This window comes from Topomyia yanbarensis, chromosome 1, assembly GCF_030247195.1.
Source record: "Topomyia yanbarensis strain Yona2022 chromosome 1, ASM3024719v1, whole genome shotgun sequence".
NCBI classification, from domain to species: Eukaryota; Metazoa; Arthropoda; class Insecta; order Diptera; family Culicidae; genus Topomyia; species Topomyia yanbarensis.
The window spans coordinates 166,424,201-166,444,021 of NC_080670.1; the positions used below are offsets into that span (position 1 = coordinate 166,424,201).

At 40.4% G+C, this 19,821-nt stretch overlaps 1 protein-coding gene across 1 annotated transcript in view; it reads right to left on the bottom strand.

The window, feature by feature from the left end:
- Nucleotides 1-12,118: 12,118 nt before the first annotated feature.
- Nucleotides 12,119-19,821, bottom strand: part of LOC131680464 (mitogen-activated protein kinase kinase kinase 7) — a 102,808-nt gene continuing 95,105 nt past the window's right edge. The window contains exons 6-8 of the mRNA XM_058961178.1: nt 12,900-13,261; nt 12,720-12,830; nt 12,119-12,665 (exon numbers count right to left, since the gene is read on the bottom strand). Of these exons, the coding sequence (XP_058817161.1) occupies nt 12,423-12,665; nt 12,720-12,830; nt 12,900-13,261 (716 nt within the window). The 3' untranslated portion in view covers nt 12,119-12,422. The remainder of the gene's footprint in view (nt 12,666-12,719; nt 12,831-12,899; nt 13,262-19,821) is intronic.

A 19,821-nucleotide genomic window follows, 5' to 3' on the forward strand; every position in this document is an offset into this window, starting at 1 on the left:
GGTCCGATGAAGAATTGATGGAATCAGCTAACCAAAAATCCTGATTGAATATTCTCTTCGAAATAATGCAGTTTTACATTATGAAATATTTAAAATCTTATCCTTGATTTTCTTAGAAAATTTTTCGAGGGAACGCTCATGTGAAAGTGCCCTATTTCTAAACGATCTAATTAACATTTTGGTAAACCAAACTAAAAGTTTTACGGTCACTTTGTTTTGAATTGTTTCAAGTTTTTTTTAATGACAAGTCAAATTAGATGGAATAGAATATCACATTTTAAATTACAACAGAGATGCACTGATATTACCTTCGTGAGAACCTTTCAGTGGCTCGTACGACGGAAATGCTGTCTCATATCAAGCTGATATCCTGTCTAGTAACAAATACGGTTATAAATACGCTCTGCTTACAGTCTCCCATCAGTCTTTCAGTACTTCCCCAACACATTTGAGACCGAAAAAAAAATCGTCGCAGCACTCTATAAAAAGCAACGACATGTGAAACATAAGCCGATGTGTATGCTGATAATGAAAGCAACCTCTAATCTGCATGGAGAAAAAAATAATAATGAACTGCCACAGCAGTCTAGAGAGCCTGTGAAAAACGACGGCAACGATGATGACGAGAGGAGACGAGTGAAAATAAACAGCATATTTTTGGCCAGATTTTTTCAACAACTTTGCGGTTTACCGCTACCGCTTTGTTATGTACTATCATCATGGCGGACGACGATCCTAACAAAAATAATACGGGCTGTAAAAAATCTACTTTATGTTGTCGTCCCCCACTTTACGGGCGACCATCCTCCCATCCCAACCCGCTCTTCGACATGCTTTGTTCGATTTAGGTCTTTATTTGTTTTTTTTAGTTAAAATGGGATTTTTTACAAACTTTCAACTTTTATTCACTCGAAGTTACGAGTGAAATTTCTAGAATAAAATGTTCCAAAGCACTGCGAACAATTCAACGCTGATGGTGCCACAATGAACTTTGGCAGGATACTATTTGGGTAGAGCAAAAAAGGGGTTCTTTTAGCTTCTGTCGTTCTTCCACTCCTCGGGGTGACTTGAAAGGAAGTTTTCACTTCAATCGGATCTATTTTCAGACGATTTTAATTACGCTGCTTAACTTCCCAGCGGGGGCTTGTTAAAAGTGTTCTGAGCTGACTGACCGGTCAGTTCACGTCTTTTCTGTGGGTGATTCGAAAGATGGGGAAACTTTGGGGCAAGCACATAACAGGTAGGTAACAATACTTATGAATTATGGAACGTCCGACTACAGTTAAAGAAAATCATGGGGCGGGCAAAGCATAGTTGGTAAATCGATTGCCTTGTACACAGCTTACCTGGGCTCGAGTCCCAACCCCGCACATAGGGTTAGAGATTTTTCTAAGGAATTTTTTTTTAAATAGGGGAAATAAGTTTAATGTGTTTGTTTCACTTTATTTTATAAAAAGTACTTGTCTCTTCTCGCGATTTTAGTCAAATAAATATGATAATTGCAATTGAAAAGTAATGCAATGAAAGCGCTCTTAATGATCAGAAGTTGTTGAGTAGATCTTCAATTTTGGCTGACCGATTTGCACGATAGAGTAGCGGTTCTCAACCTTTTTCGTACCAAGGACTCCTTGGAAATCACTCTGGGTTGATTCGGACCCCCACGGTTGAACATCGATTTTGTATGTTATCAATATATCATTTTTAGTCTGTTAGGAAACAAGACTTGAAATTTCTATATTCACTCGGCAATAATACTTGCCTTGGCGGACCCCCAGTAACGACTTCACGACCTCCTAGGGGTCCGCATGAATATTTTAGAGATTCACCTAGGGTGATCAAAACAGGCTATTACCCAGGACCTTCTTTCGCGTTATTTCTCACGTGAACGTGCTTGGCGAAATTCTGCAGATTTTTGGCAGTTATAAAAGATTTCGCCATCCCGAACTGAGCGGATGTGACGAACTATTTTGAGATCGTATGCAAAAAATCGGCGAGGAGTCTTAAACACTAAATACACGTCAGTGTAGTAAAGAAGAAACATCAGCGGCCTCACGTAGCATCCCTTCCTGACGTAGTAATGAATGTGGGTGGCTAGTAATCTCTAATCACAACCATTATCTATTGATTTGTGATGGGCTCGATCTATGATGGGCTAGGATGGGCCTATTCTGAAACACCCTGTAAACTATACACTTCAAAGAGTAACTGTGCCAAATTTGGTTAATTTTGATGTAGTGTGGAAAAGTTTTATTTGGTTGCAAGTTATAATAACATCGTGTTCTAAAAGTGTAAATCAAAAGTAGTAACACAAATCACAGACATTTAGGCTCATATTGAAAACATATGTAAGCAATGCAATCCTTTTTGGTCAATTCACTGTTTATCCTCAACCAACATCATAAAACTATGAGGTTGATAACTGCGCACAAAGATATTTCTAGTCTTAAATTATTTTGTTTTATTATAGGAGCCTCTTAGTTCAATAGTGACTTGGCAAGAACTCCACTTATACTTAACAACCTTCGTGTTAAGTGAGTTAAAATCTTTTGGAATCACATTCAATAAGAAATTCAGCGTCTTTTTAGCACTTAGTCAGTGCCAGATTCTGATGAGATTGAGTCGAAACACAGATTCCGATATCACACCCTTTTATTGCTACCACGATATTTAGCATGTTTCCGTGTATGTAAAAAATGGCGAAATCAAAAATTAGATATTTTTTATTTGAGATTATGGTCACAAAGTTGTTTTAATTACTGATCTGTGATGCCGATCGAAACGTACCTAAAACATAACACGAAAAGTGCAATGATCAACATTGCTTGTTCAACATTGTCACTGATTCCACAAACTAGCGCTTAGTTGCAAGCCATCTGCAGCAGTATAGTAAGAGCTCAGCTAACATCGCTGAAATCGTTAAACCAACAACATTACTCAAATCGCTGAAATGCAACAAGTTGTCCCGCAGATCATCACCGGGGCAATAAAAGAAAGATCATAAAAACAGCAAGCATGGAGTCGACTCGAAGATAGCACAAAGCAGAATCCTGAAAAGGGGCAGGACCGAAAACAACGGATGAACACCGTCCGGGCACCGCCTTCTTCGTGAATGAACTGACGCGGGCCAAAGCTTCACCGCCACGAAAGCTCAAAAGCGCAGGTGCGAAACTTTTGTACCAACAGGCTGATAGGCAGGCAACTTCTGCAAACGAGTACCTACTTGCGGGATGCTGCTTGGATTGAGTTGGATTTGAAGTTTTGAGTGAGTATGTATGTGTGTGTGATTTTCTCTCCTTTCTTCACTACGAAAGTTCACTACATGCAACTGGTGGAACTTGCGAATGTAAACATATATTGTAGTGTGTAGAAGCTTTGTGACACACACGTGCTCACTTGTTGATATTAACCCTTTTGCATCCAACTGTCAGAAATTTCTGTCCAATAAACTAGTAACAGGAATGAAACGTTCATAGCAATGGTTTTTCAAAGTTTTGTTTTTACTTGCTAGTGTTCAAAGTAAGATAATGGATATTATTTCATATTATTAATTTATTATCATTCTGCTCAGCTTCTGGAAAAATCTACCCAGCTGTTCTGGACCAACGATTGCAATCACTTCAATCTATTACGTAATCTTGAAACTGTAGCTATTTTGACACGACATTTCGTACTTAATTTCATGTGGAATTTCACTCCGCGAGGTTTTGCACGAAATGCAATTTCGCACGGATTTTCTTGTGAATTTCGCAAGTAATTCCACGTGGAATTTCGCCCAAAACGACAAAAAAAAAAAATCGCGCCGGATTTCGCACGGAATTTTGCGCGGAAGTTGGCGCCGAGTTTCACACGGTATTTCACAAGGAATTTCGCAAGTATTTACGCGCGGAATTTTGCACGGAATTTCGCATGGAATATCCCGGAGAATTTCGAGTTGAATTTCGCGCGGAATTTCGCAAGGAATGTTGAACATAATTTAGCACGAAATTTCGCGCATGCTCATTAAAAGCTACTCAAAATTTGAGTTCCGAGTACTAAAATTCTTAAATAGAGGCAAACTGTCAAAAAGGAGTATTGAGTTGAGTAAAATTAACTCATCCCCTAAGTAACGGTTATGTTTTAAAGTTTTTTTTTCGCACGGAATGTTGAACATCAGGAATCAAGAATCAGTAGCATATGGCTCAAATGGCACGTTCCCCATGTTGATCGGAGATTTGTGCCTTACCATAATCTGCTTTGCTGATATTGAGATAAGAAAACGACAATACCCCCGAAGAGATATTGTTATTCAAATATGGCTCTTTACCACACTGGGTTAGGAACAATAGCATATCCTTGGGTTTTACCTCTCTGTACTTAGGTTCATCTATATATGGAGAACCAAAAATCCGGATACGCAATTGAATTACTGCTGGGCAGTTACATATCAAATGATATGAAGTTACGATACACAAAAATGGCACGAATAATACTCAGCACGCTAAATAGTAGCCATATGAAAATTTGAGTTTGCAATGACGATCGAAGGGCATTTTTGTGTGCTCCGACCCGTCTCTGCGTCTGTGATTCCAAGCTCTTCTACATAATTTTTTGAGTCGAGCAAGTTCGGTATTCCACCAAGGTGTTCCTCTAGAAATACTCATAATTCGAAGCGGACAAGCCTCTAGGTATGCTGCTATTATGAGTGAGTTTGGTTTTATCCACGATCTCATCCAAGTCACGTGGAGATTCGATCGTTGGAAGATACCCATGAAACCAAGTCGCCAAGTCCTCATCGTAGAGGTCCCAGTGCGTAGAATTGGGATTACGATATGTGACGATACCTAGATAGACGTTTAAATGATCAAAGACGATGTATTTATGATCAGATAACGACGGTTCGAGCTCGTTAGGTACGAGTCAGTTTGCCAACTCATGCGTACTACTGTCAGAGCAGAGAGTTACAACTAACACCTCTTCTCTGCCAGTTCGTGCAAATGTTGGGCGATTTCCTATATTAATTAATAACTCAACACTCCTTTTTTGACAGCTTGCCTCGATTTGACTACTCGGAACTCAATTTTTTAGTAGCTTTAAATGAGCTTGCGCGAAATTACTTTGCGAAATTATGTTCGACATTTCTTGCGAAATACCGCGCGAAATACCACTTGCAATTCCCCCCGAAATTCCATATAAAATTCCGCGCGAAATTCCACGCGTAAAACCTTGCGAAATTCCGTGCAAAATTCCTTGCGAAATTCCGTGTGAAATTCCACGCAAAATTACGTGTGAAATTCCGCGCGAAATTTTTTTCGGGGCGAAATTTCGTGTCAAAATAGCAACAGTTTCAAGATTACGTAAAAGATTGAAGTGATTGCAATTGTTGCTCGTAAACAGTCTATGTCTATTATCCGGCTTATTTGCCGCATAATTAACCATACCCTTCTGATGTTTTCAAAAGGGTTGTATCATTTGAGAGGCATCGAGTTGATGGAACACTTATACAATACAAATCTGCACATACTCTAGATAGTCAGAGCAGAGAGTTACATCTATGACAGTAGTACGCATGAGTTGGCAAACTGACTCGTACCTAACGAGCTCGAACCGTCGTTATCTGATCATAAGTACATCGTCTTTTAAACGTCTCGCTGAATATCGTCACATATCGTAATCCCAAATCTACGCACTAAGACCTGTACGATGACTTGGCGACTAGGTTTTATGGGTATCTTCCAACGATCTAATCTCCACGTGACTTGGATGAGGTCGTGGATAAATCAAACTCCCTCATAAGTCGTCTCGTGTCACACGCCGCGCAGAATAAGGCCGGGGAGCAGGAACCCAGTGGATCAATTCTTGGTTGAGAAACTTCAACCCGCCGGATGCCACACGATCTTTAGGCTGGTTTTTGTCCAGAAAAAGATAATAGACTGTTATCAACCTCCTAGCGGACCCCAGCCGGGAACAATTTCTGCCACAGTATGATCAGGAATCAAAATATATATGGGCTTAAATTGCACGCGGAATTTCACATGGATTTTTTCGCGGAATTTCGCGCGGAATTTTACACGGAATTTCGAACATAATTTCTCGCGGACGTTCGCTCGAAAAGTCGAGCATAATTTCGCACGGAATTTCACGTACAATTTCGCACGTCATTTCACGTAATTCAACGTTTCACGTGGAATTTCGAGCAGAATCATGCGCGGAATTTTCGTGGAATTTCACATGAAATTTCACCCCCCAGTTCAATAGTGCCCAGGTAGTTTTGAGGTGGCTCAACCTAAGCTCAACCCGATGTATATTTTCAATAGTACGATGCAACCTTCTGCACTGTACATTTCATACCGGCAATTCCATCAACCACCGTTCAGCGGCTTGCGACTGCACACACTATTGCCACGCCACAACAAAGAAAATAAACGCGCCAAAATTTTGGGATGAAAACTCAGCAAATAAAAGTACTGAAAACTCAGCAATTTACTTTAAACCATTTGACAGATACTTTTTGCTGAAAATTCTGCAATTTGACTGACAACGTCTTGAAGTTCTACTCTGGTGACAGCAGTTCGTACGTTATGCTCGAATCATTGGTGTCGTTTACAAATAATAGGGATGACTATTTTCTTTTTTTTTGCCAGCCATATTCAATGAAAAGATGTTGGTATTTTTGTATGCTCAATCTAGTGTTTTTTTATGAAGGTCTTATCTACTACAAAATTGACATCACAATCACCGACTTTTCAGTAATCCAACCCAGATTACTGAAAATTCGGTCACTGTGCTGTCATTTTGACAACCCAATTGCTGAATTTTCAGCAAAAAGAATCTGTCAAATGGTTGAAATTAAATTGCTGAGTTTTCATCCCAAAATTTTGGTGTGCATGATGCATCAATCGACAGCTGTGACTACCCTCATTGTTTTTTTAATCCAATTTATTTGTTTAATTCTTAAGGTGGTCTGAATTGCCCCGTAGGGAGGGTCCGATTACCCCTACCTTGTAAAAGGATGAACAAATCGTAAGCTAACGCTGCCATGGAGTGGCGTAAAATAATTTTTATAACTCCAGAATGTAGTTGAGGTTTCAAACTAACAATTAGGACCTTTGCTGGATAAATTTTTCGCATCTATCCACCTAAAAGGGCAATTCGCTTATATAGGTCCGAATAGTCCCGGGTCCTCCTACTTACTTACAGAAATATTACTAAACATAAAATTAAACTTCATGTGAAGTTCGAAAATACTAAATAGTTTCCCTGACGAAGAAAGCGCATCAAATAGAATTCAAACTAAAAATTTCCGATAACGCTAATGTTGAGTTCATTGAAGTGCGCTGATGATGGCGATGAAATTAACGTGAAATTCAACGCAGGTAATGGCGCTGAATTAATAGTTATCGGTGGTAAACTTACAACGTTAACAACCCTGGTTCAGATCACCCGCACAAAAAAAAAACTTGAAAACGAAAAGCAAAAGATCTGTGTTCCAAGAGATGCCCAATTTCGCCCAAGGAGTCACCTTGAAGAGCACCTTTTTGTACCTCCTCCCATTGGCAAACATGGAGGCGAATCAAACCGAATTTTAGATATAATTTGATCGGACGAACTGTATTAACATATTTGTTGGTGAACTCCTCTTTTTCTTTGCATGTGGGATCAGAGTTAAAAATATTCAAATTCATTGAATGAAAATTGATCATATTCAGACGCATTCATTTTCAATATTCAGTGACGCAGCTGAAAACGTCAAACGAACAAACCACCCATTCATCCACGCATATTTTCATTCGTCTCCGATTATTACACGAAGCGACCGTTCAGCAACGAATCAAACGCTTCAAAGTAGGCCCTGGCACAATGTAAGCGATGATGATTGTTGTTTCATATGCTTTATTGGCATTTGAAAACATTTTCCTAGTTAATTAGTGTAAGGAATTTATTGTACGATATTCAACTGAATGAATAAGATGGATAGTTGAATGAATATTTTTTCTATTCACCGCGAGTCGCAACAGGTTCATTTTCAGCCGTCAAAAAAAAACTTCGATTATTTTTAACTCTGTGTGGGATCAAGATGCGCAAATCTACTCTTGAAGAGCGGTGCTTCGGATAAAAAATTGCAAAGAGCGGTTTTAATTATTTTTTTATTTGGTCTTAGGTACATACCATTCTTGGTTTCAATACACGATCAGATGTTATTGTTATACCTCCTACGGTGTCAGTCAGGAACTTTAAAGCGCTTTCGTGGCCGCTTTAAAGATGCTGGCTAACACCACCTCCGTTTTTTTGGTGGCCTATCTGTAACTTGACTCCATTTTCCTACTATCCAATTGTGTTGGTGCCCTCCATTGTCAGTATTTCCACCTCTTCCAGCGTCTCGTTTGTTATCATTAATACGACGTCATCCGCTAATCTAGCAATTTCGACTCTTATGGTCAGTTTTAGCGTTAGAACGTCATTATACATGATGTTCCAAAGCGTTGAATCAAGTATGAAGCACTGTGGCACTCCCACCGTGATCCACGCCGACTTCTGCCGCGAATTTGTTCCGTAGACTAGTACTCGGTTCTGACAGTAGCATTTCAGAATGTTGGGGTACTAACGGTTGTTGTTGAGGTACTAGGTAGCGATTCTGCTACAGCCTCCCAGGTGGCGCTGTTGAAAGCATTCTAGACGTTTATCGTTACCACTGCGAAATGATGGTTACCCCTTCTCTTCTGCTTGGAAAGACTCCATTCTCTCTATGACTGTCCGTTTTGTTTCCACCGTCGTTCTTCTTTTTCGAAGTTCGAACTGTCTGTTTGATAGCCCGCCTTCGTACTCCATGCATTTCGTCACCCCATTCGCGATAACCCTTTCCAAGCAGGCATATGGGCCTGTATGAAGCTGGATCTTCTTGTGGATTCCCTGGTTTATGCATCGGCACCAGCTTCTGGGTTTGCTATCTATCTGGGATTGGATTTTTCAATGCCACCTTTGGGGCCGAGAGCCTTCCCCACTTTTGGACCCTTCGCCACTGCCAATAGCTCGACATTGACATTGTGCATATCTCAATCTCAACAATTTCTGCTATGCCCGTATGGTATCAGCAGCCACGTCCTTGCGTAGTGCTTCGGGAAGACTCTCCGTGATTACTTTGTCTATCCGGACACATTTAGACCGGTTTGAATGGTCCTTCAATCTTCGTCATTACCACTCGATAAACATTACCCCAAGGATTGACATCAGCTTCTCGGCACAGCTGTTTGTAGCATTTTGATATGCTCACCTTTATCTCCTGTTTGAGAGTATTTCTGGCTGCACGGTACATTACAATTAATGTCTCTACATCTGTTTCGGTTCTGGCTCGTTGAACGCGTCTGCTGGCTCTGAGACAACCAGTCTGAAGAGCACTAAGTGTCTCGTTCCACCAGTAGATTGGACGCCGTCTGTTCATAGGCTCTAGTTTTCTAGATATTGTTATAACACACGGTTAACGTTTCCGACCGCTTGTCTGCATCCGTGTTTAGAACATCACTATCTATGCGAAGTCCTTTGTTGAAGTCTTTTGTCTTCCACTTTCTCTCTACAGACCTCGTTCGCCGTATTGTCGTAGGGTTTCGTTAGCCAACACTGTAATGAATCGCCTGATGGTCGTTGTAGGTGAACTCCTCACTAACTCTCCTGTTCATGTTTGTTACTAGTGCCGAACTGCAGAACGTTACGTCGATTATAGATTCCAGGCCGTCTTTACGAAATGTGCTAACAGTGCATTTATTGAACAACTTTGCTTCCAGCTTTACCAGAAGTTTCAGTAGTCTGGATCGTCTTGCGTTGGTTAGTTTGCTACCAATCTATCGCTTAGTCATTGAAAGCTCCCCGATGTTGGTTAGTACATCCAACATCCGGGTATACTTCTCCACTGTTCATGTATTAATGCCGTATGCGTGCCGTCTCACGCCTTCCTCATCAAGGTTACCATTGGTGCATCTTTCATGTCACATTGTTCCTTTAGCTCGTCTTTTGTTGTGATCTAGTCCAAGTTTCTGCATAAGCCACTGTTTCCTCGGATATATTCCTTACAGTTGTCTCCCTAGCCTGGCGACTTTTCGTTGATCGTCTTGAATGCTCTTGACGTTAGGGTTTCTTTTTCAGTTCGAAGAGCATCTCGCCTTTCCGAGTGCGATAACCTTTCACCACATTCTTCCCCAAATACTCTAACTTCGAATAGATTTTCACTTTCCGATGGAGTTCAGCTTATATCATTCCTTACTTCTCTTTGACGATCAATGTAACACCCTTAACTATTTTTCGACGAGGTGTAGGTATCTGTTTCCTTCCATTGAGTTTTTCGACTTTGCTTTGCGTTCTGCGACCGTCCGCCAACAGCTTACTCGTAGACTACATTACGCAATAATTTTTCTTGTGTACTGTGATATCACATTGACAGTATTGAAATACTTTTTTGAATTTGGCGGGAATATTTAGATCAACGATTTCACAAAGCGCGTTAAACCAGCCATCATCTGGTTGAGTGTCTTTTTCGAAACTGTATTTTGGAACCCTTTGGCGTCGCTTATGCTTAGGTCTTGATCTCGTGAGTCGCTTTTACGGTGTTCTCAGTTCTGCTCTTGTTCGGTGATACTCATGGCGGTCTTAATACCCGTTACTAGATACTTGTTTTTAAGAACCGGCACGGAACAACATTCTACAAAAATATTGATAGGATGGCTCCTTTACGTCAATCATTTTTGAATTGTTAACGCTGTTTTTTGTCTTTTATGAATTCGTAGAGCTACTCAATTTTTTTTCTTGAGCTCCTCCGCATTGGCCTTTCCATCATTCTAGCGGTGTCCAGACTCTAATACTGGTTGTTAGTGTAAACGTCTGACTAAGAAAGAACAAAACCTGCTTCTCCTTAGAGCTTCTGTAGCTCTTATTGACGCTTGTTACTACTCGAACTCGAGGTGGCCACCTGGCCAATGGAGAACACGTAAGTCTCCCACTTTCTGTGAACACGTTTGGCTTTCCCCGCAACACACGCTGGGACACAGTCGTCTTCGTCGTTCAATTTATTTGAGATGTTTCATCTTTTCCTGAATTTGTTCTCTGATTTGTTAGGTTCCAATTCCGGGCCGCTATATCTACTCCCATTTTGACCCGATTATTCATTAGGATAGTGTTCAGAGCCAGATTTGCGTAAATTCGGCGGTCCGTCCCAAGCACTAACTTTGTGGACGAGCTTTGGATGTACCCAAAAACCTGCTACGGTTTAATCGGGTCGGAGACAGCAGCATCATTGAATAAAAGAAATCACCTTTCCCTATTGAGGGGGCGCAGCTGTCAGCACTGTAGCGTAGTGTCGAGTGTATTTATCCGCGTTTCCGTTGTACCGTTCTGTTACCAGCATACCTTAATGGAGACCTAAAACTGTTTCGATCCTTATGTGCCGGTTGGTACTCTAGTGTGTTTCGAGCGACAATCACAACCGGCTGCTTACGGATTTGTAGAGATTCAACAGAGCCGTCGACGCATATATGGTCCTAGTGGAAGAGGGGCGTCATGTCTCAGTTGTCCCAAGTGATTCTCGATTACATCAGAATTGGCATTTTTGAGTCGACGAAACTAATCTCTGTATATGCATTTGATGCCATACGGATGCCGATCTCTTTAAAATGAAAGCAGACAGGCGGAGCTTTGATTAAGTCAGCCACGTGATAAATCACCGACTGCTGAGTTTAGCGCCAATGTAATGGTATTTAGCAGCAACTTGCACAGCTTCGGTCTAAGCGAACTGAGATTCATTCTGAGCAAACCACATGCTTGGATATAAGCTTCATAAATCGGAAATTTTGATTGCTACGACTGGAAGAGTTGGAGCTGCCTATCAATCGGCATCGTGATATTTTTTTGTTTCGCGGTGTTTCCGGGTTTAGTTAGGGTCAGGTTCAACGGTCGCTTTGACGAATTATTTTTTGGAACGAGTACATGTGCGGGTTATTTGTATGACTTCTATTTATTTCTGACGTTAGTACATTTATCACTGTCGCTATCAGTCCTTTCATGCCGCCAATTATGCGGTTGGAATACGCCACAGGTCATCCGTAAAACAAAAACAGCCCATCGGGCCACCGTTACAAGATTTCCAAATGAAATTCAGTTTTTAGTGTAATATCATATTTATTACACTCGTCTATTCTAGAACGGTAAAAAACAAATACTTAATCTAAACCTAAACAAACGATACCGTCGCTGGCGATTCAATAGGTATAGCATGTACAGTAAAAATATGCAGCTTTTCCTAAATACATCTTTTACACAATTTAAAGGGCGGGGAAGTTCCCACCTAAACTTTTTTTGGCACTTGAATATGATGCAGTATTCCGCGAGAGGTAAATCAAGCGAAAAATACTGCTCGTAAAATCGATCATCACACGTTGGTTCCGCATCCTGCCGGTTAGCTTTCAACTCGGATTGTTCCCGGTAGCACCCTCCTCTGGCGATATGATTACCCAACCCGATTCGGTCGTCGAGTCTTGCCTTCGAAGCCCTGCTGGAGGAGCAGCGGCAGGAGGAGGTGCAGATTGTTGGTGCTGATTTTGTTGCAGGTGAGCCGGACCGGCCGCGTGCAGCTGATTACTGCAAGCTATTCGTTTTCGTTCGTCCAACTGTTTCTGGAGGTTTGCTTTGAATTTGAGTAGTGCTTCCTAAAAGAATAAGACACTAATTAGTGGAACGATGATCAAATTGTATGGACAAACCTTTTCCTCTAATTTCTTCAAATACTCTTTCTTTAGTCGCAGCTCTTCCGCGGGCATGTTCATTTGCAGATTATCGCGATGAGCTTGATTGGTAACAATTTGTGTTTGGATCTAAAATAATCAAAATATATTATTTTTGACCGATAAAATATATTTTTTGTGTAATCAAAAACCACTTGCCTCCCAATATTCCTTCACTAGCTGTTTATGCTCATTGTGAATCTGCTCCGATCGTGGGTTACCGGGAACCGGCGTCAGTGGTCGCAGGTTATCGTCCAGAATACTGTTCAACGATTTGTAGTCGAGGGCCGCCTCCGCGGTCGTCGTGGTGCTAGTAAAAGTCTTTGAGGTACTACTGCTTACAGCATCGCCACCCGCACTGTTTATATTGCTGGTGATGTGACTAGTGTTGAAGTTGCTGGCGGAGTTTAGCTTGCCAGTAGCGAGCGCACCGGACGTTGCCGTTGCACATGGCAGGTTGCCCTCGATTGGTCCATTGTTTCTTCTTGTTACGACCAGTCTTTCTGTTCCCTGGTTGTTTGCTGAAAAAAAAACAACTGTTCTGTTCAAATGGGTCTTACTGGCGGGCGAATATTGATAGTAAAATTGATAAAAAGGTGCTTGGAATTTTTGCGCTTTGCTACTGATAAGTTTAGAAATGCTGTATTCAAGATATTCGTATATATCAGGAACCTCTATAAAGAGGGTTTGGCGAATCTTGGATGAGGTCGTGGATAAAATAAACCAACTCATAATAGCACCATACAAAGAGGCTTGACCGCTTCGAGTTATGTGTGCTTCTAGAGGAACACCTTGGTGGAATACCGAACTTGTTCAAATCAAAAAGTTATGTAGAAGAGCTTGGAATCCCAGGCACAGGGACGGGTCGAAGGCTTTTAAGTTGGCTCGCAAAGCATACATAAATGCCCTTCGATCCGTGAGCGAAGTGGTTGGAAAAGCCTCAGCACAAATGTTTCAAGCCCCAACAAGACTGGTAGATTAAATACGCGAAAGACTTTCACGTCAGTTCCATTAGAACGGCTAATGGTGAATACTCGTCTGACGAAGATGTACTATTCAACTGCCTTTTTGACAAATGCTTTCCAGGCTGTACGGAGCCAACAACGACGACTGCCCCTGAGTTATTTTCAGTAGTTCTCATTCTGGAATGGAGTCCTTTTAGTTCTGCTTCAAAAAGTGTATGAACACTTCAAGCATATTTTGAAAAAAGTTCTTACTTGTAGCCTCGCAACAGGATACAACATTCTATTAGACTGGCAGGAGATTATAAAATTCATTACCAAAGGAGGTAGAGAACTATAGACCGATCTGTCTGACCTCTTTTCTTCTCAAATCAGTGGAACGTTTAATCGATCACTACTTTCGGGATGTTAGCTTGGGCTGCATGCAATGCAACATGCATATCAGCGGGGTAGTCTACTGCCACCCTCTTACAGAATGTTGTCTACAACGTTGAAAATTTTTTTTCACAAAAGCAATCAAGTTGAGGAGTTTTTCTTGATACTGAAGGTGCTTTTGACAACGTGTCTTTCGAATCCATTTTGGAAGCAGCACGAAGTCATGGAATACCTTCATATATCATGAACTGGATACACGCAATGCTTAGCAATCGATATCTGTGCTCATCGTTTAGACAAGTAGAGATAAGGAAACTGAGTGTATGCGGATGTCCTCAAGGTGGTGTGCTGTCACCACTTCTAACCTTGTCGCCGATTTTTTGTTATGAAACCTTATGAACCTGGATTTCCGACATATGGTTTGGCGATGATTATCATATAATGATCACCGCTAATTGCACTAACACACTAACACACTGTTGCAACAAATCTTATGTCTTGTTGAGCAATGGTATCTTCAAACTAGACTATCAGTTAATCCAAATAAAACGAAGGATTATAATCGGAGCTCGTCCGTTGACAGCTCACATCGATTTCAGAATCAAGAAAGGTTGCATGGCCTTCGGCCAATGTAGACGGGCTTTCGGCAATTCTTGGGGACTCAAACCCAAGTACATTCAGAGGATCTACACAACAATTATTAGATTTATACTGGCATCCGGGTGCCTTATTTGGTGGTAGAATGGTCATGGCAATCCAATCAAAGTTAAACCATCTTCAGAGGATGGTCTTGATGGCGATGACTGGTGCATTTTCGACAACGCCTACTGTTGCTCTGGAGGCACTCTTGAACATAAAACCACTATATGTGTTTCTGAAACAAGAAGCACTTGTTACTAGCTACTGGACTCTGGAACAGTAAATCAATAGATCGTGCAACTAGCCACATAAGACCTTAAATGGTTACTTGGGATGAGTATATACTTGTTCAGAGTGATCTTATACTCCCATGTAGTTTCACTTTTAAAACTTTCAATGTGAGAGTTCCTCCTTACGGGGAATGGTTGTCAGGCTGGATAGAGCGACAACTTGAGGAATAGGTAGTTTGTCATACTGACGGTTCTTTGTTAGAGAGCAGAGCCGGTGCTGGTGTGTATTGTCGTGAAATGAGATTAAACCAATCTTTGGGAATTTGCGGAAAAAGAATCTATTTTTGCTCTGACAGGCGGACCTGAAAGCACTTGTGAATCCGATTACGGAGCTTCATATCATTTGATATGTAATTGCCCTGCAGTAATGCAATAGCGTATCGGGATTTTTGATTCTCCACATATAGATGTCCTTATGTACAGAGAGCTGACCTTCAAGGATATGGTATTGTTCCTAACCCAGTGTGGTAAAGAACTATAGTTTAAGCCGTATTTGAATGAAAATATATCTTTGAGGATGTTGTCGTTCTGTTATCTCAACATCCCCTTTGGGAATGTTCATATATCCGCTCACTGCTTAAATACAAAATCCTAAATCCCTCCGGGGGTTGGAATGTTTAATTCCTGCTATTGTAGCACCTGCAGATCGTTCAGCATCCCTCCGGGGGTGTAGAATGCTCTGTTTTAATTGTTCTGTGTCGTTGTTTTCCTTACCCCTGACCTTCCATTTCCCCAATCCTTCCCATCACGAAATGATGAAAAGACGATTCTTGGCAAGGCACAAATCTCCGATCAACATGGAGAACGTGCCATTTGAGCCAGCCGCTACTGATTCCTGATAGGTTATCGAAAGAACTAACAAGAAAAACAATATGGGCGTAAAAATTATAAGGATATGACGTAGTATCCTTAGTGGTTCATCTAACCTCGCGGTTCACCTATTCCCACTCTCCCTGTGTTCTGTAACAGTGCGTTAGAGAATCAAATTTGAAAAATTGAATTAAAAAAAAGAAGCCAAGAATTTACGTATCTCAAAATAATGATGGATCAACCGCGAGAAGTATATAGAAGGTAATTCAAATTATTCAATTCAAATGTAATAACGATCACATGGATATCATTAAGTGAAAACGTTCTTGAACAGACGTTCAACGAATAATACAAATACTTTCATGAGTATACATTCCCATTTTATTCAAATAACTACGGAGTCCTTGTATACGTTATCTGAAAAATCTTATCAGATTACCTTTGTTTGGGTCCCCTCTCATTGCTCTATCCCGGGCAATGAAAAGGCCGACTCATTAGCAAAGGTGGGCGCAATAGATGGGGACATATACGAAAGACCAATCTGCTTCAACGATTTTTTTTAGTATTTGTCGTCAGAGGACACTCAACAGTTGGCAAACCTCGTGGGGCAATGGTGAACTTGGACGATGGCTACATTCCATTATCCCAAAGGTATCAACGAAGCCTTGGTTCAGGGGGATGGATGTGGGTCGGGATTTTATTCGAGTAATGTCTCGACTTATGTCCAACCATTACACCTTAGATGCGCATTTGCGGCGTATTGGGCTTGCGGAAAGTAGTCTGTGCGCTTGTGACGAGGGCTATCACGACATCGAGCACGTTGTCTGGGTATGCGCCGGGTATTTGGACGCCAGGTCTCAGTTAAAGGATTCCCTTCGGGCCCGAAGTAGATCACCCAATGTCCCAGTTAGAGATATGTTGGCAAATAGCGATCTCCCCTATATGTCCATTATTTATACTTTCATAAGAACGAAAATATCCAAATTTAGCCCCTCTCTTTTATATCTCGTTTTTAGAAGTTTCCTCCTGCCTTGTGGAACCGATCAGCTCAAGAGTGCCACTATGTAACCGCCGTTGCCCTTACCACTACCGAAGCTGAAGCGAGAGCGACTCGAGGTCCGATGACTTTTGAAGGATTCCCCGCGGGTCCGAAGAATACCATCCGCCAATCCGTCCTACTAGACTGAGGCGCTAATTTGTTTCGCTGATCTCTCGTTTTCCCGAAAATTTCAAGTTTTGCTCTTCTCTCCCGGTCACCATCTACGCCTTCTCTCCCCTGTCCTTGATACAACTGCTGCTACACCGATTTTGGAAATAAGACCCCCTCTGAATATCTTGTACAAGCATAAGTCTCCAATAAAAAATCAAATTTCTATTCCGTATTTCTAGTTTTAAGATAGTTGTAATTTTTACTCTTTGTTAAAACTATTGTCCTCCGTCTTGCAAATAGAATTGTATCCCTAGTTTTAAGACATCTGTGAAATTTCTCATAAATATTTGTTCCCCCTTTTGTGTACCAAACTATATTGTTAGTTTTAAGATAACTGTAAAATATTTCGTAAAAAACTACTCCCCCTCTTATAAGTCAAACTGAATCCCTTGTTTTAAAATTTTTCATAAAAAAATCTTTTGCTCCCTCTCTTGTATATAGAATCTTATTTCTAGTCTTAAGGTAGCAGTAAATTTTTTCTCTTTATTAAAAAAATATTTCAACATTGTAACATTTTAAGATATCCAAAATGTAAAAACAAAAGAATTTAGCACCGCCAAGCTAACGCATTTGTGCCTATCAAATAAACGAAATGAATAAAAAACAGGAATACCATAGGGTAATTTCGGGAGTGATGCCGCACGCTCTATATCTCGTATACGGAGTCACTTTTATACGGTAATACGATATTGTGAGATTGTTTTATAACACTGGAGACGTAAAACAATCCTTATTAATAACTCACGATAATTGTATTAATGATTATGTGCGGCCAATTGCATCACGGAGCGTCGAAAATTTTTCAGTACCACATTAAAATTTCCTTTATTTAAAGTTTTCGACATTTTTTGACAAATCATGTATCGGTTAAATAGTTGGGACCTTTTAGAAGGCATTCTGATCATGAGTACGGTCATCCACAATTTCAGAGGCAAAAGTCGTCGTGTGGCATCTCTCCCCTACAATTGGGAGAGATGCCGCATCAAATTGCTGGTAAGATGCCGCACTTAATGGCAAAGGGTGCGTAGATACAAAGTATTAGTTTCACCTCGGAATGTCATCAAATGATCATTTGCGTCAGGTACAGGTTCTTAGTAAGGTATATCCACAAACTAACGGACTTAACACAGTGACATATAGGATTGTGCGTCTATTTATCTATATATTTAAACGGGCGATATGTATCTACGTATTAGTTACTTCGGTTTATTCTTTAAAATTTCAGGCACTAATTTTCGTGAACGCATTGATTTGTAGTGATGTCAATATTGAAATAAAAACGAAAAGTTCAAGGAATTAATACTTTTTTGAAATGAATCTTTCAAGAACAAACCTAAGTTATATACATTCATTGTTGTAAGAAACAGCCAAAACTGCTTTTAAGGAACCCCCACTAACACATAGATATATATCGCTCGTACAAATATAAGGGTGAATTGACAGCAGTTGTGGTTAGAACCAGTTTCACCACAATTCAAATTTGTCAAAACGTATACGAAAAACTACCTAAAACGGAGCTACTTTGCCTCAATTTTAGGATATGGTTGCATAAGAATTGGTCGGTTCCAACGGTAAAGAGGGACAGGTCTGTCTTTGCCAGGAGACATGTTGGTAGACTTGAGTGATTCGTAGTTATGCTGGCTAAGCTGAAAGATTAGCCCGTAAGATTTTAAGCCTGTTTTCAATGACCTTACGTCTTCTAGTTTTCCGATCTGCATATTTCACATCCTTGCTCTCACTTAAATACTATGGCTCTAAATTTTCAAAACTTCCCCTACTCAGTAATCTCTTGCTAATTGAATGTAGTTAGAAAGTAACCAATGGTCGAATAAGGATAGATAAACTGCGTTTAGGATAGCTTCTATTTAAGGGTGTCTGTATTAGGAGGCAAATAAGTAGCTGTCTTTCAAGATTTTTTAGAAAAGTCAGACAGGTATACTGCCCATGATCGCATACCAGTCCCATAAAGATAGGAAATCCCATAGAAAACGGGACAAATATGCGATCATGGGTAGTATATTTGTATACACTCGCGACGAGCTTAAATGAATTTTTGCCTTGAAAAATTTCACAAAATAGTGGAGTTATGGGTTATCCAGTAAGGCTCCTCATTACTGTTGTAGCTACTCAAGCAGAGTCTGATATCAAATTGAGAATTAAACTTGATGTTGTAATCAATTTGATGTTTCAAAAAAATAGAAGCAAGCATTTTTTTCTAGTAATAGGTGGGAAAAATACAGCACGCAATTCTAGTTCAAAACAAAGAAACCAAAAGGATCTCCAATTAATACAAGCATATATCTAACATAACTGTAAAAAACTGTAGATATTCATAAATTTTTCTGGAGTTATCTGGAAATTGCGTGTTGTTGTTGTTCATTTATTGGCTTTAACTCAGAGTTAAATTCGCTAAATGTGCAATGTTTAACATATTTCTGACGGAATAACGAGATATGAGGCGGCATTTGCCGGCTCATAGCAAATAGGTTAGTTATGCGCCATTGCATGCTGTTTCGTTTCACTATGTGAATGAGGCGAATTAGCAGATATTTCAAGGAGGTGATTTTATTTTAATTAAAAGTGGGATTTAGAGAACAGTTCTAAATAAATACGTGCACAACAAAAAAGCATATAGTTTGAGCCTATTTTTGCACACCTGTTTCAAGCCAAATAGATATTGTCATTATACCATATGCTTGGTTCGAAATAGTGTCATAATAGGCTCTACTACCATAATATGCGCGTTACCCTATATTCGGCTTTCTGGTAATATTGTAGGATAATGTATAAAAGAA